The 17,851-nt window shown below is 38.8% G+C and overlaps 2 protein-coding genes across 2 annotated transcripts in view; one reads left to right on the top strand and one right to left on the bottom strand.

Moving 5' to 3' along the window:
• The window catches only part of LOC309794791 (uncharacterized protein), a gene marked incomplete at its 5' end in the record, with an annotated part of 47,226 nt that overhangs the window by 24,679 nt on the left and 4,696 nt on the right, over positions 1-17,851 (top strand). The window lies entirely within an intron of this gene.
• LOC309795073 (large ribosomal subunit protein eL31-like) lies at positions 7,095-7,489 on the bottom strand (the record flags this gene model as incomplete). Its single annotated transcript, XM_082607119.1, has 1 exon — positions 7,095-7,489. One exon carries the CDS (start codon positions 7,487-7,489, stop codon positions 7,112-7,114), a length of 378 nt encoding a protein of 125 aa, XP_082463245.1. The 3' UTR covers positions 7,095-7,111.

The raw sequence follows: 17,851 nt of genomic DNA, 5'->3' as shown, positions 1-17,851 counted from the left end.
TTCCAACAGCCACTTCATTACCATAAACTCGGGTGTGGTTGAAAGGGGCTTGTGAAGAATAAGACACTCTTTTCACTTTTTTCGCTCTTATCACTTAGGAAATCCAAGGGTTTTAGGGACTCTGTGTCAGGAAAGGGAACAAAGACCAAATATATATTTCTTAATATAAATCACAATATCACAGACAGCTATTGAAAAATTTTTGGCAAGAGTCTGAAGTGATCGGTTATACCTATTTATAAAGTTTCTCTTGACGGCACCCCTGAGGATGGATTGCAGAGGACCAGGAAGATCATGTGCAGGCAGTGTCGATTATGAATTTATTGTCTCTGAGCTCCCAACCCACCCTGCTATGTTTTGCTTTGTGATGCTGAGCTGGGAAACCACACTTCTGCTTTACCAGGTGGTTCTGTTTTAGACCCTGGCAATGGGGTTTACTAGGAGATTGCAGAAGTAGGGTGATTAACTCATCCTGGTTTTCCCAGGACTTCTCCAGTTTTAGCACTGAAAGTTCTGCTTCCTGGGAAACTCTTGCCAGGGTGCTTGGTCACCTTATGCAGAAGGGACTGACTTGCCTGCTGTTCTTGTGAGTGTTACCCAGCAGCACTTCTTCACTCTGATGGTGGTGGCAGTGGCAGGAGTAGAAGCAGTGCTGTCTTCCTGTAGCAGCTGCTGAATCCAATTTGTAGTTTTCTAACTCTTGCAAAACCAGTCTCATCAGAAACATCAGCGCCAGCTGGCTAGTGCCCCTTCTTTTGCATCTGTGTTCCCCCAGCTCTAGGTGTGGTCCCTGCTTCCTGCAGTTGCTATTTCTCTCCTATCTTAGAGCTGTAGTTCTCAGAGTGTGGTGCCCAGACCAACAGCATCAGTATCAGCTGGGAACCTGTGAGAATTGCAAAACTCCAAGCCCCATCCCAGACCCATCAGAGACTCTGGTAGTTGTCCTCAACCATCTGCCTTTTAACAAGTCCTCCAGGTGATTTGGCTAAGGTTTAAGAACAGCTAGCTGCCTTAGAATTCTGTTTTTTTTTTTTTTTTTTTACCCTTTCAGTTATCTAGATAACAACTTTATACCAAGTTGTCAGTTCCTTGTATTATAGTCCATATGTTATTAAATTCTCTCTGTTAGAGTAACTGGTGTGGTTTCTCTCTCCTTACCGGACCCTGACTGACTGATCCAGAGCCTGCTGCAGTAATACAAGTTAAAGATGAAGACTGTCCACACTAGAGTAGTGGGAGTGGGGTGGAGAAGAGGGATACAGAAGATATTTAAAAGTCTTGATTACTATTTGAGCAGAGGGAGGAGTCTAGGACAGTTCCCACTTTCCTGGCCTGGGTCGCAGATGGACTGTGGTGCCCATTCACACAATACAGGCACTGTAGGAAGAGGGATGGGGTGATGGTGTTGGAGATGATTGATTTGCTTTTGGATTTGATCAGGTTCCAACAGAGATACTCAGGTGCAGACATCCCATCGGCAGATGGCTATAGTGTCTTGGTGTGTGTCTTTGCATTAGAATCCGTGGGATTGTGGGGACAAAGGGTAAATTTGCTAGATATTGCCAAATTCTCCTCCATGGAGGCTTTACTTTTTTGCATTCCACTAGCAAGATGTGAGAACACCTGTGTCCCCATGGCATTGCCAACAGTGTTGTCAAACGCTTGGAGTTTTGCTAATCTGATAAGTGAGAAAAAGAATCTCCGTGTGGTTTGAATTTGTGGTTTTTAAAAATTATGAGTGGGGTTGAGCATAGTTTTGTATATGTAGAGGACGTTGGCATTTCTTTTTATGTGAACTTCTTCTTCATGTATCTTGCCCACTTTCGATAGGTTTCTTGGTCTTTTTTACCTCAATTTTTTTTTTTTTTTTGAGGTTACGCGGGCCTCTCACTGTTGTGGCCTCTCCCGTTGCGGAGCACAGGCTCTGGACGCGCAGGCTCAGCGGCCATGGCTCACGGGCCCAGCCGCTCCGCAGCATGTGGGATCTTCCTGGACCGGGGCACGAACCCGTGTCCCCTGCGTCGGCAGGTGGACTCTCAACCACTGCGCCACCAGGGAAGCCCTTTTTGCCTCAATTTTTAGATGGCCTTTATATTTTAGGGATAGTAACCCTTTGTCTGTGATATATGTTGTAAATTTTTTTTCCTTCATTTTGTCATCTGTAGTTTTTAGTTTGCGCCTGGTGGGTTTATGTTTTGAACCCGCAAAAGGTTTTCATTTTTGCTTGGTTATTTGACAAAATTCTCTTTCATTGCTTCTGGATTTTGATGAACAGTTTGGCAAATTTACCTTGTTCCCACACTCTCAGGTCATTAGGAGACTCACCGGACCGGGGCATGAACCCGTGTCGCCTGCATTGGCAGGCGGACTTTCAACCACTGCACCACCAGGGAAGCCCCTCCACTTAGTTCTTTGATATACTTCGAATTTAATCTGGTATCCAGTGTGAGGAACAGACTCAAGCTTTTCTTTTTGTTTATCTAGTTGCTCTAACACTACTAAATTAAAGGCTTCCCTAGAGTTCCTTCCTAAATTAAAACGTATTATATGATCATATTAATTTCCGTAAGCAATTGTTTCTATTTCTGGACTGATCTGTTTACTTACTGATGCACCAATAACACATTGTTTTATATGGTTTTTAATATCTGTTTTCTCCTCCTCCTTCTTATTTTTCAGTTTTTCCCCCCATATTTGCCTGTTTTACTTTCAAATGAACCTTATAATCAAGTTGTCTAGCTCTAGGAAAAAACCCCAATGACATTTTTATTAGGCTTGTGATGCATTTACAAATGAACTCACGGGCAATGACCTCTTTATAATGTTGGCAGTCATTTTTGTTTCCATCCTTGGAAGCTGGGCGCCATCTGGTGACCACTGTTCACAACAGCAATTATTTTCTCTAAAAAAGCTGCTCAAAGCAATAAACACTTGTCACCTCACACACACTTTCTGTGAGTCAGGTTTTGGTGGGTGGCTTATCTGGATGTTCCTGGCTCGAAGCCCTGGCTCATCCTCACTGCCAGGGCCTCACTCATCAGAAGGCTTGAATGGAGCTGGGGGAATTCCCTCCCAAGGCGGCTCAATTCCACATCTGGAAGACCAGGCTGGCTTGGTCATGTCCCTCTACATTTCCTTGTCTTTCATGACCTTGACACTTTTAAGGAGTATTTATCAGCTCTTTTATTAACTGTCCCTAAATTTGGGTTTATCTGATGCTTTTCATCGTTGAAGTTACACATTTTTGCCAGGAATACCACACAGATGATGCTGTGTCTTTCTCAGTGCATCATATCAGACATGTCAGTATGTCTTGTTATGGGCGATGTTGACCTTGGTCTCTAGGTTAAGGGACAGTCTGCTGCACTTCTCCACTGTAAAGTTACTGTCTTTCCCTTTGCAATTAATAAGTGTCTTGGGGGAGATACTTCATGACTATACAAGTCTTGATTCTCCTCAAACTTGCACCTGCTAACTTTAGCATCTGTTGGTGGATCTGGCCTGTGACAGTTGTTACTGGGGCATTTGCCTAATAGTGATTTTTCATGTCCCTTTCTCCTTCTACGTCTATTAGTTGGAATTCTATTGAAAGAAAGAGCTGTTCCTTCTCCCCGTTACTTATTTGATTATTTACTTAGATCAACATGAACTCATGGATATCTGTTTTATTCTATGGGTTAAAACCTCATATCGAGAGTCTTTTAAATTTTTGACAGCTGGCTGGATATGAAGTGGTATGCTATTATGGTTTTAATTAGAATCTTTCTGAATACTGAATTCTAATGAGGTTGGGCATCTTTGGCTGTTTCCATTTGTGGCCTCTAGGTAATGCTTATAGCAGCTATTTTTTTTTACACTTCTTATTATTAAAAAAAATTATTTTTTGGCCGTGCCATGTGGCTTGTGGGATCTTAGTTCCGCGACCAAGGATTGAACCCAGGCCCTCGGCAGTGAGAGCATGGAGTCCTAACCACTGGACCACCAGGGAATTCCGTACACTTTTTTAAAGTTAAAAAATTTTTTTATTGAAGTGTAGTTGATTTACAATGTTTCAGGTGTAAAGCGAAGTACAGTATATATATATATATATATATATATTCTTTTTCAGATCCTTTTCCATTATAGGTTATTACAAGGTATTGAATATAGTTCCCTGAGCTATATAGGTCCTTATTGTTTATCTGTTTTATATATAGTAATGTGTATCTTTTAATCCCAAATTCCTAATTTATCCACCCCACCTTTCTCCTTTGGTAACCATAAGTTTGTTTTCTATGTCAGTGAGTCTATTTCTGTTTTGTAAATAAGTTCATTTGTATCATTTTTTAGATTCCATGTATAAGTGATATCATGTATTTGTCTTTCTCTGTCTGACTTACTTCACTTAGTATGACAATCTCTAGGTCCATTCATGTTGCTGCAAATGCAATTATTTCATTCTTTTTTACAGCTGAATAATATTCCATTGTATATATGTACCACATCTTTATCCATTCATCTGTCGATGGACATTTAGGTTTCTTCCATGTCTTGGCTATTGTAAATAGTGCTTCTAGCAGCTATTTTTTATTCTTCTCTTGTCTTTCAGGTCAGGATGTCAGGCTCACAGTACAGATATGAGTCTATGTCTTGGGAAGTAGACCTGAAATACACTAGGGCTTGTCTATATGTTAAATGCAACTTCTAGGCTTCGTAGTCCATCCATATGCTGATGAATCCTGTTGCAGTTTGACACTGAAATGCAGTTTGAAGTGCAAGACACGTGTGGAAGGGAGAGGGAGGCACGAGGGTTGCGTGGATGGAGAATTTGAACTGTGATGCAGGTACAACATTGACCTTGGTTGACCCCACAAGGGCCTCTGGAGTGTAGATAGCCCATTAGAGTTGTTCCCTATTTGGCACTAATTCCTGGACCTTATATTTTTTCCCCTTTCACTCTCCCACGAGGACTTACACTCTCCCATGAGGACTTAGTGGAGTTTTCCAGAGGTTACATGTATGGTGGTGTCATTACTCTGCCAGCTAATGGAATGTGTGCATAGTTTTTGTTTTTTTGGTGTGTGTATTATTTTCAATAACAGCTTTATTGAGATATAATTCACATACCACATACCATTCACATACCACATACTATTTAAAGTACACTATCCAAAAAAAAAGAGTATACCACCCAGTGGTTATTAGTATGTCCTCAAAGGTATGCAACTATCAGCACAATCAATTTTAGAAACTTTTCACCTCCCCCCAAAGAAATCCCACACTCATTAGCAGTTACTCCCTGTTCCCTCGACCCCTAGCCCCTGGCAGTTACTAATCTACTTTCGTCTCTATAGATTTGCTTATTCTGAACATTTGACATAAAATGAAATCATTCAATATGTGGTCTCCTGTGACTGACTTCTTTTACTTGGCATAATATTTTCAAGGTTCATCCACATTGTAGTCTGTATCAATACTTCATTCTTTTTTATTGCCAGATAATATTCGATTGTATGGACGGACCACATTATATTTGTCTATTCATCAGTTGAGGGGAATTTGGATTGCTTCTACCCCTGAGCTATTATGAATAATGCTGCTATGATCATTTGTGTACAAGTTGTTTGTTTGTTTGTTTGTTTGCGGTACGCAGGCCTCTCAGTGCTGTGGCCCCTCCCGCCACGGAGCACAGGCTCCGGACGCGCAGGCTCAGCGGCCATGGCCCACAGGCCCAGCCGCTCTGCAGCACGTGGGATCCTCCCGGACTGGGGCACGAACCCGCGTCCCCTGCATCGGCAGGCGGACTCTTAACCACTGTGCCACCAGGGAACCCCACTCCTGTATTTCTGATAGTTATTCTAACAGGTGTGAAGTGATATCTCATTTTGGTTCTGATTTGCATTTCCCTAATGATTAGTGATGTTGAACACCTTTTCATGTACCTGTTGACCACTGGAGTATCTTTGGGAAGATGTTTTCAAGTCCTTTGCCCATTTTAAAATTGGATTATCTGGGGTTTGTTTTTGTTTTTGCTTTTGAGTTGTATGAGTTCCTTATATATTTTGTATATTAATCTCTTACCCAATACATCATTTGCAAATATTTTCTCCTATTCTGTAGGTCGCCTTTTCACTTTTTGATAATTTCTTTTGCTGTGCAGAACTTTTTAGTTTGATATAGTCCCCCTTGTTTTCATTTATTTGCGTCTTCAGTCCCTTTCGTCACTATCTTATATAAGGTTTTCACTGTATAGATCTGGTGAAATTTACTCCTATTTTATTGTTGTGTTTGTTGTTTTTTGATGCTATCAGAAGTGGGATTGCTTTTTTCCCAGGTAACTTGCTGTTAGTGTATAATTTTTGCATGCTGATCTTGTATCCTGCAACATTACTGAATTTCTTGTTTAGATCTAACAGTTTTTTTGGCGGAGTCTTTAGGGTTCTTTAGGTTCTTTCTTTCATGCCATCTGCAAATAGAGACAGTTTTACTTCTTCCTTTCCTATTTGGTTGCCTTGTATTTCATCTTCTTGCCTGCTCGTTCTGGCTAGGACTTCTAGCACTGTGTTAAACAGGAGTGGTTAGAGTGAGCATCTTTGTCTTGTTCCTGATCTTAGAGGAAAAACTTTCAACCTTTCACTGTTGAGTATGTTATCTGAGGGCTTGTCATATATGACCTTTATTATGTTGAGGTGTGTTTCTTCTACATGCAGTTTGTTTCGAGTTTTTATCAAGAAAGTGGGTTGCATTTTGTTAAATGCTTTTCTGCATCTATTGAGATGACTATAGGATATGTATTTGTGATTCTATTAATGTGGTGTATCACATTTACTGATTTGCCTGTGTTGAAACATCATTGCATCCTAGGGCTAAATCTCACTTGATCATGGTGTATGATCCTTTTAATGTGCTGATGAATTCAGTTTGCTTGTATTTTGTTGAGAAATTTTGCATTTATGTTCATCAGGGATATTGGCCTGTAGCTTTCTTGTAGTGTCCTTATCTGGCTTTGGCATCAGGGTAATGCTGGCCTTGTAAAATGAATTTGGGAGTGTTCCTTCCTTTTCAATTTTTTGGAAGAGATTTGTTGTTGTTGTTGTTTGGCAGTTCTATAACTTTATTGGACAGTCAGCGGTTAGTTCTCATCCACATTAACTGTCTGTAGATTTTTGAAAGTGGTGACAGGTACATAAGTAACAAACATATAGAACTTGTTTGGTGAATCTTCTTCTTCATTACGTTTTCTGAACAACCGCACATGGATACGGTATGGGACATTCCTTATTCCTTTGGCCCAGACAGCTTTGTTGAGCCTGGTGTCAATGTGTACATCTAGAGTTCCCATCTCCTTCATGGCAAATTTCCAGATTTCTTTGAGTGCCCGAGGGGCCCACTTCTTGAAACCCACTCCATAGATGCACTTGTGAATGTTGATAGTGTATTCTCTGGTCACCACCTCATTGATGGTGGACCAGCCCTTCTTATTCTTGCTACCCTTTTTTGCAGGAACCATCCTGCCCGGCCAGGGTTGGAAAAGAAGGGCATGAGCGACTGTGGGAGAAGGCTGGAAGAGTTTAAGAAGGATTGATATTAATTCTTCTTTAAATGTTTGGTAAAATTCACCATTGAAACCATCAGGTCCAGGGGCTTTTCTTTACAGGGAGATTTTTGATTACTGATTCAATCTCCTTGCTTGTTATTAGTCTGTTCAGATTTTTCGATTTCTTCATGTGAATCATGACAACAATCAATGTTGGTAGATTGTATGTTTCTAGAAATATGTCTGTTTCATCTAGGTTATCCAGTTTGTTGGCATACAGTTTTTCATAGTACGCTCTTATAATCCTTTTTATTTCTGTTTAATCAATGGTAATGTCCCCACTGTCATTTCTGATTTTAGTGATTTGAGGCTTCTCTCTTTTTTTCTTAATATATCTAGCTAAAGGTTTGTAAATTTTGTTGGTCTTTTCAAAGAACCAACTTTGGTTTTATTGTGTGTACAATAGGTTCTAGTGCTGTTGTCTTTGAGGTTTTGGTATTTCCCTGTAAACTGGACTGGATCCAGAATTCTTCTGTTTTCCTCAAATATCTGCCTATTAATCTCTAAACAAACAGTTTCAGTTTTTCTCCCATCCTTTTGACTTGGAATAATTGAGAACTAAAACTTCCCTTTTCCCAAAGCCACTGGACTAAAGCCAATGGCTAATATTGGACAATTTAATAATGCTTCAGAGCATAAACTTCACCACAATAGCTCATGTATAAACAAATTTTTGTGTCTGTTGCTATATGAGACACTCTGAAAGTTTACCTAAACATCTGATGACATCATCAGAGACATTATAAACTGAAAATGAGGTTTCCACCCTTAAGTCTAGAATTCTTCCTCAGCTGGCTCCCCTCCGGACTCAGTGCCTTACTGCAAATCCAGGTTACAACTACGTATGTAATCAGTTTTAATTTGTTCTCTCTTTTTTGTTTTAAAACTCTCTCTTTATACTCTGTATTTCTCCCTGTTGCTCAGCTACTTAGGATATTAAGATTACAGTTGCTCAGAGGCTTGGATTACTCAACCAGACACATCCTGCAATTCATTCCACCAATGAAGAGTGGACTGACTCCATCATTATTTTAGGTGTGGACAATGCCTAAATTCTACTTTCTGAAAGACTTTTTATTGTTTGAATGTAGCTGTTCCTTTACAGTCATGATTCTTATTTCCTTTCCCTCCTCCATGGTATGTGACACACTAGGAATTAGCCTAACCGGTGCTGAGGGGCTCTTATTTAATAATACCAAAAAATGATTCTAAAAACATAAGATAATTGATCATCGATGCATTCCAAGGAAAGATATTGATCAAAAGGGAGAAAGGTGGACTATGAACAACAAAAAGCAGTCATTTATGTAAAAGGGATCTAAAATAAAGCCTGGAGGTCGTTAAGGAAGTAGAATTTGCAAACAGCCTATGCAATCTAAACTTTTTTTTTTCTTGTGACGAGAACTCTTAGGAATTACTGTCTTAACAACTTTCGCATATAAGTGTTAATTATCCTTATCATGTTGTACATTATATCCCTAATGCTTATAACTGGAACTTTGTACCTTTTGACTGCTTTCATCCAGTTTTCCCTCGCTCCACCCCCCGCCTCTGGTAACCACAAATCTGATCTCTTTTTTCTATGAGTTTGTTTTAGAAGTGTAATTGACCTACACCACTATGTCAGATCCTGTTACACAACATAGTGATTTGGTATTTCTGTATATTTCAAAGTGGTCACCATGATAAGTCTAGTTATGACATGCACCATACAAAGATATTACATAGTTGTTGACTATGTTCTCCGCACCATACATTTCATACCAGAGACTCATTCACTTTGCACCTGGAATTTTGTACCTATTAATCTCCCGCACCTATTTCTTTCCTCCTCCCCACCCCCTTCTTCTCCGGCAACCACCTGTTTGTTCTCTGTATCGAGGACTCTGTTTCTGTTTTATTATGTTTTTCATTTCTTTTATTTTTAGATTCCACATATAAGTGAAATCATACAGTATTTGCCTTTCTCTGTCTGACTCATTTCACTTAGCACAATACCCTCTAGGTCAATCCATGTTGTCACAAATGGCAGGATTTCATTCTTTTTCATGGTTGAGTAATAATATATGTACACATTCCACATCTTATTTATCCATTCATCTATAGATGGGTACTTGGGTTGCTTCTATATCTTAGCTATTGTAAATAATGCTGCAGTGAACATAGGGGTGCAGATATCCTTTCTAATTAATGTTTTTGTTTTATTTGGATAAATACCCAGAAGTGGAATTGCTGGATCACATGGATCACATGCTAGATCAATATGGTTCTATTTTTAATGTTTTGAGGAATCTCCATACTGCTTTCCATAGTGGCTGCACCAATTAACATACCACAAAAAGTTCACAGGATTCCCTTTTCTCCATACCCTCACCAACACCTGTTATTGTCTTTTGATAATAACCATTCTACCAGTTGTGAGGTGGTATCTCATTGTGGTTTTGTTGCCATTTCACTAATCGTTAGTGATGTCGATCATCTTTTCATGTGTCTGATTGCATCTTTATGTCTTCTTTGGAAAGATGTCTATTCAGATCCTCTGCCCATTTTTTAGTTGGATTGCTTCGGTTTTTTGATTGAGTTGTGTGAGTTCTCTTTTTTTATTTGGATATTAACCCCTTATCAGATACATTGTTGGCAAATATTTTCTCCCATTTAGTAGGTGACCTTTTCATTTTGTTGATAGTTCCCTTCACTGTGCAAAAGCTTTTTATGATATGGACCATTTTTACAGTCTTTATTTTTTTTTTTTGCGGTATGTGGGCCTCTCACTGTTGTGGCCTCTCCCGTTGCGGAGCACAGGCTCTGGACGCGCAGACTCAACGGCCATGGCTCACGGGCCCAGCCGCTCCGCGGCATGTGGGATCTTCCCAGACCGGGGCACGAACCCGTGTCCCCTGCATCGGCAGGAGGACTCTCAACCACTGCGCCACCAGGGAAGCCCTACAGTCTTTATTGAATTTGTTACAGTATTGCTTCTGTTTTATGTTTTGGTTTTTTGGCTGTGAAGCATGTGGGATCTTAGCTCCCTGACCAGGGATCGAACCTGCACCCCCTGCACTAGAAGGTGAAGTCTTAACTACTGGCTCACCAGGGAAGTCCCAAAGCTTTTTAGTTTGATGTAGTCTCATTTGTTTATTTTTGCTTTTCTTTTCTTTCCTGAGGCGACATATTTAAAAAATGTTTCTAAGAATGATGTCAAAGAGTGTACTGCCTATGTTTTCTTCTAAAAGTTTAATGGGGGGCTTCCCTGGTGGCGCAGTGGTTGAGAGTCCGCCTGCCAATGCAGGGACCACGGGTTTGTGTCCCGGTCTGGCAAGATCCCACATGCCGCGGAGCGGCTGGACCTGTGAGCCATGGCCGCTGAGCCTGCGCGTCCAGAGCCTGTGCTCCGCAATGGGAGAGGCCACAACAGTGAGAGGCCCACATACTGCAAATAAATAAATTAATTAAAAAAAATAAAAATAAAAGTTTAATGGTTTCAGGTCTTACATTTAAGTCTTTAATCCATTTTGAATTTATTTTTGTGCGTGGTGGGAAAGAAGAGTCCAGTTTGAATCTTTTGTGTATAGCTGTCCAGTTTTCTAACACCATTTACTGAAGAGGCTGTCTTCCTCACTGTATATTCTTGCCTCCTTTATGGTAGATTAATTGTCCATATAAGTGTGGATTCATTTCTGGGGTCTCTATCCTGTTCCATTGATCTATTTGTCTGTTTTTGTACCAGTACCCTATAGCTTTGATTACTGTAGCTTTGTAGTATAGTTTGAAATCAGGAAGTATGGTACCTCCAGCTTTGTTCTTCTTTCTCAAGGTTGTTTTAGCTATTCAGGGTATTTTGTGTTTCCATATAGTACAAACTTGAGTATGAAGAAAAATCCCAAAACTGCATCACTTGGAAACATAATCTTATTGATTTTTTAAATATATTTTAATTAGGTCAACTGGGCTTCAAATAAAACAAAGTACTGTGAAATTGCACATAATGGAGCTTGTAATGATTGACAGTTCAGTATGAGGGAGGCTGTTGAAATATTCAATTCTTCTATATTTCAGACCAAGATATGTCACCTCCAGAGGCTGTATGCCAGAAATTTTTGAGAATATAGGCACAGAATTAGGTTATAAAGCAGGTGTAACTAAAACTGTTAATTCAAATGGGGGTGGGAGGAACAGTGACACTAGAAAAGGAAAAGCAAATTAATTAGAAAAAGAAATAAACAGAATTGATACAAGTAAAAGCTGAAATTAATAGATGGCAGTCTTCATATGGAAAGGTAAAAAAATGTTAAAAATCAGTTCCTTCGGAAGAAAAATAAAATTAACACACCTATGTGAGATTGTAATACTCCCCAAAAGGAACGTACAAATAATTTCAGGATTAAACATGTTAAAAGATAGCAGTGAAGAAGTTGCAAATATCAGAAAATAACATGATACTATGATTAACTATGCCAATAAATTTGCAAATGTAAGAGATCTGGGGGCAAATTTCTAGGGGACTTGACTTAACTTACCAAAAAAAGATTTCAGAATAACAAAAAGATGTAAGTATACAGTGCTCCTCATGATAAAATTGGATGGTGAGCAAAAATCGTTCCAAAGGAAATCTCAAAGAATATGTCATGGTGAAGTATGCCAAACACACCAGATACAAATAATATCTGCAACCCACTGCTAAGGTCAGCTAATCGAATAACATTCCATTAATCATGTTATGAGGTTAGTATAATCTTGGTAGCAAAACGTAAAAATATAGAATGAAAAAAATTACAAGACTATTTCACTAATTCAGTGAAAACAGTCTATACAAAATAACTGTAAAATTGTGTTCCCAATATGTAAAAAGAGTCAAGCTTTTGACCAATAAATTATCCCAAACTTGACCAATAAATTATCCCCAAATTGAAACTTCATCTGTATGATTACCCACACTTATAGACCAAAGGGGGAAGAAATTAACACGTTAATATATGCATAAGATCATGTAATAAAATTAAACATATATTTATCATAATAATATTTAATTAGGTAGCAATAGAAAGAATACCCTTACTCTGACAAAAACATCTACAATACAGGATGATAGTAAGTGTTTAACATTGAAAGCTTTTCCTTTGGGATTGCTGCAAGTAAAAATATCTTTCACCACTTCTATTTCTCATGTTTTCAGATTCCTGGGCTGTAAATTAAAGAGAAAAAGTAAAATTTACAATAATTGGAAAGAAAGTAATATTATCTTTTATCATTGACAGATTCTATAAATTTTAAGAAGGAAACTGATGGAATCATTTGCTAAATTATTAGAATTATTAAGAGCCAATTCCAAAGGTTAGTGAAAGCAAAGTTAGTATAAAAATCATTTGGATTTCTGTATGTCAGAATGAAGATGATTTTTAAATGCAATAAAAACAATGAAACCATTTAAATAGCATAAAATATGTTGAACAAAGGATTTAATATATGTTAACAAATGTGTAAAACCTCTAAGGGAGGAAGCAATATTATAAATTAGCATAAATGTGATTAAAGCATTTTTAACCGAAAATGATGTACAATAACTTGAGGAAAGGGGTATTATATATAAAAACAATGATGCAGGGAAACAAAAGCAAGGATAAGATGATTAGAAAAGAGGTCAAGTATTGAAATTGAGAAGCAAATGTATCAAATGTAAATAAATACCAATTAAGGTGTAGAGAATAAAGAAGAGACATAAAAGAAAACATAAGTAAGGGGAGATATCAGCCAATTCATGGAATATATGGAATTTTCAAATAGTTACTAGTAAACTGAAAAGTCAACATACAATGAAGAAAGTGTGATACAGTTTTTAAACGAAACCAAATTGATCAAGACAATGAAACAGTACTGGAGCTGTAAGAGAGACTAAAGAATAAAAAATGAAAAAAATGAAGACAGTAAAACAACATATATGAAAGAAGGGAGAAATAGGGACAATAATGTAAGAAACAAGATAAAGTATACTTATGTCAAACAGAAAATTAACAGAAGGTTAAATCTGAAAAAACTGGAAGTCTCTGTAAAAAAGCTTAGGATGGGGCTTCCCTGGTGGCGCAGTGGTTAAGAATCTGCCAATGCAGGGGACACGGGTTCAAGCCCCGGTCCGGGAAGATCCCACATGCCACGGAGCAACTAAGCCCGTGTGCCACAACTACTGAGCCTGCGAGGCACAACTACTGAGCCTATGCACCACAACTACTGAAGCCCCCATGCCTAGAGCCTGTGCTCCGCAACAAGAAGCCACTGCAATGAGAAGCCCGCGCACCACAATGAAGAGCAGCCCCCTCTCGCCGCAACTAGAGAAAGCCCACGCGCAGCAACGAAGACCCAACACAGCCAAAAATAAATAAATAAAATTATTTTTAAAAAAAAAAGCTTAGGATGAGCAATGGGAATATTGAAAATGTCTTCATACCTCCATCTCATTCTCAAGGCTGAGTGACACAGATCCTTACTAAAAGCAGTTGGCTTCCTCAGGAATGTGGAACATCTTGAAAAACTGGGTTTGACTTGGCAGACTGTATATCAGGGATGAGATGGCAAAACTTCTCCCAGTGGATCACCTTGTCACCTGCTGTCTTCATGACCTTGTTTATTGGGGATCATCTTGATGCACCCAGAGGAGCAACAAATTGCTCTCCCAGATGCAGAATGATTCTCCTGGTAAACTTATCACCATCTGAGTGCAAAGTCACCATTTGGGGATGTACATTTTCCCCAGTTGAACTGCATCATAAAGTTAACTTCAGAATCCAGAAAAGTGATCAAAGTTAGTTTTCACTCATCTGATTGAAATTCCCACAGGACTTGATAAAATCTGACTTCGGAGCAGCTCCTCAGAGAACACCTACACTTCCTCACCTCAGGCTGTTTTGCCTCCTGCTTTTACAGTTTGCTCTTTTCTACAGCTTTATTGAGATATAATTGACATGAAACAGTGTGTAAGCTTAAGGTGTACAATGTGATGATGAAAAAATTTTTTTAATTTTTAAAATAATTTTTTTTTTTTTTTTTTTTTTTTTTTTTTGCGGTATGCGGGCCTCTCACTGTTGTGGCCTCCCCCGTTGCGGAGCACAGGCTCCGGATGCGCAGGCCCAGCGGCCATGGCTCACGGGCCCAGCCGCTCCGCGGCATGTGGGATCCTCCCAGACCGGGGCACGAACCCGTATCCCCTGCATCGGCAGGCGGACTCTCAACCACTGCGCCACCAGGGAGGCCCTAATTTTTAAAATAATTTTTAAAGGTCACACTCCATTTACAGGTTTTACAAAATATTGGCTATATTCCTTGTGTTGTACAATACATCCTTGTAGCCTATTTTACACCCAATAGTTTGTACATCCCACTCTCCCACCCCTATATTTTCCCTCTCCCCCTCTCCCCACTGGTAACTAACCACTAGTTTGTTCTCTATATCTGTGAGTCTGCTTCTTTTTTGTTGTACTCACTAGTTTGTTGTACTTTTTAGATTCAACATACAAATGATATCATATAGTATTTGTCTTTCTCTGTCTGACTTGTTTCACTTAGTGTAATCTTTTCAGAGAACTACCTGTTAGTTTCATTGATCTTTTATATTGTCCTTTGTCTCTATTTCAATTATTTTTACTCTGATCTTTATTTCTTTCCTTTTACTAATTTTGGATTTTGATTCTTCTTCTTTTTCTAGTTTCTTTATGTGTAAGACTAGATTGACATTTTTCTTGTTTCCTGAGGTAGGCTTGCATCACTATAAATTTCTCTCTTAGAACTGCATTTGCTGTGTTTCACAGATTTTGGATTGTGTTTCCATTTTCATTTCTATCGAGGTATTTTTTGATTTCCTCTTTGATTTCTTCAGTGACCCATTGGTTGTTTAGGAGAATATTGTTTAGCCTCCATGTGTTTGTGTTTATTTGCAGGGTTTTTTTTTCATGTATTTGACTTCTAGTTCTGTATCATTGTGGTTGGAAAAGATGCTTGGTATGATTTCAATATTCTTAACTTTATTGTGACATTTTGTGGCCTAGCATGTGATCTGCCCTGGAGAATGTTCCATGTGCACTTGAAAATAATGTGTATTCTGCTGCTTTTGGATGGAATGTTCTGTATATATCTATTAAGTTTGTATGCTTTAATGTGTCATTTAAGGCAATACATCCTTATTGATTTACTGTCTGGATGATCTCTTCAGTGGGGTATTAAAGTCCCCTACTATTAATGTGCAAGCTTCAATTTCTCCCTTTATGTCTGTTAATATTTGCTTTATGTATTTAGGTGCTCCTCTGTTGGTTACATATATATTAACAATTGTTACATCTCATGTTGAATTGATCCCTTTATCAACATGTAATGTGCTTTGTCTCTTGTTACAATCTTTTTTTTTTAATTATTTTTTTTTGCTGCTTTGGGTCTTCTTTGCTGCATGCAGGCTTTCTCTAGTTGCAGCGAGTGGGGGCTACTCTTCGTTGAGGTGTGTGGGCTTCTCATTGCAGTGGCTTCTCTTGTTGCAGAGCACAGGCTCTGAGGCGCATGGGCTCAGTAGTCGTGGCTCACAGGCTCAGTAGTTGTGGTGCATGGGCTTGGTTGTTCCATGGCAAGTGGGTTCTTCCCAGACCAGGGATCAAACCCGTGTTCCCTGCATTGGCAGGTGGATTCTTAACCACTGCACCACCAGGGAAGTCCCGACAATCTTGTTTTTTTTTTTTTTTTTTTTTTTTTTTGCTGTACGCGGGCCTCTCACTGCTGTGGCCTCTCCCGTTGCGGAGCACAGGCTCCGGACACACAGGCTCCGCGGCCATGGCTCGCGGGCCCAGCCGCTCCGCGGCATGTGGGATCTTCCGGGATCGGGGCACGAACCCGTGTCCCCTGCATCGGCAGGCGGACTCTCAACCACTGCGCCACCAGGGAAGCCCGACAATCTTGTTTTAAATTCTACTTTGTCTGATATAAGTATTGCTATCCCAGCTTTCTTTTCATTTCCATTTGCATGGAATAGCTTTTACTATCCCCTCGCCTTCAGTCTGTGTGTCCTTAGATCTGGTCTCATGTAGAAGCATTTATGGGTCTCATTTTTGTATCCAGTTCGCCACTTTATGTCTTTTGATTGGAGCCTTTATTCCATTTACATTTAAAGTAATTGTTGATAGGTACGTACTTACTGCCATTTTGTTAATTGTTTTAAGGTTGTTTTTGTAGTTTTTTTGTTCCTGTCTCCTTCTTTTGTTCTCTTCCCCTTGTAATTTGATGACTATCTTTAGTGTTGTGTTTGGATTCCTTTCTCTTTTTTCTCTGTGTGTATCTATTATATATTCTTGGTTTGTGGTTATGATGGGAATCTATCATCTAGCTAGCTAGCTAGCTACCTACCTATCTTTCTATCATCTATCTATCCATCTGAATATATTAAGTCAATGATCTCTTATGTTCAAACATATTCTAACAATTCTGCCTTTTTAACACACTCCATGTTTAGTTTTTTAACATCATATTTTACATCTTTTTGTTTTGTGTATCCCTTCACTAATTATTGTGGATATAGATGATTTTACTAGTTTTGTCTTCTAACCTTCCAACTAGCTTTATAAGTGATTGATCTACCAAGTTTACTGTATGTTTGCCTTTACCCATAAAGTTTTTCCTTTATACTTTTTATATTTCTGGTTCTGGTCTTTTCTTTTTTGCTTAGGTCAGAATTTATAGTTGTTTATATCTATGAACCACCTCAATTTAAATTTTTGTATGCTGTTAGGTATAGGTTGAGGTTAACTTCCCTACCAAGTTTAGCCAGTTGTTCCAGCACCATTTATTGAAAGAACTGTCCTTTCCCCCACTGAATTGCCTTGAAATTTTTAAGGAAAATCAAATGACTGTATAAGTGTAAATCTATTTCTTGATTCTCTATTTTGTTCCACTTATCTGTTTATCATTATACCAATACCACATTGTCTTGATTATTCTAGCTGTATATTAAACCTTGAGTTCAGGTAGTATAAATCCCCCAGCATTGTTCCTCTTTTAAAATATTATCTAAGCATTCTAAGTCCTTTGCATTTCCATATATGTTTTACAATCAACGTAGCACCTTCTACAAAAATGCCTGTTGGGATTTTGATTACCTTCCATTGAATGTACAGGTAAATTAAAGGAGAATTGCCTTTCATACATTTTTGGGTCTTCTCACCCATGATTATGGCATACCTTTCCATTTATTTAGGTATTCTCTAGCTTCTCTCAGCAAAACTGTATAATTTTTAAGCAGCAGTCCTGCAT

Source organism: Mesoplodon mirus (assembly GCF_964341445.2).
Source record: "Mesoplodon mirus genome assembly, chromosome: 19".
NCBI classification, from domain to species: Eukaryota; Metazoa; Chordata; class Mammalia; order Artiodactyla; family Ziphiidae; genus Mesoplodon; species Mesoplodon mirus.
Note: the sequence above shows the minus strand (reverse complement) of the source record. Positions and strands in the feature narration are given on the sequence as shown.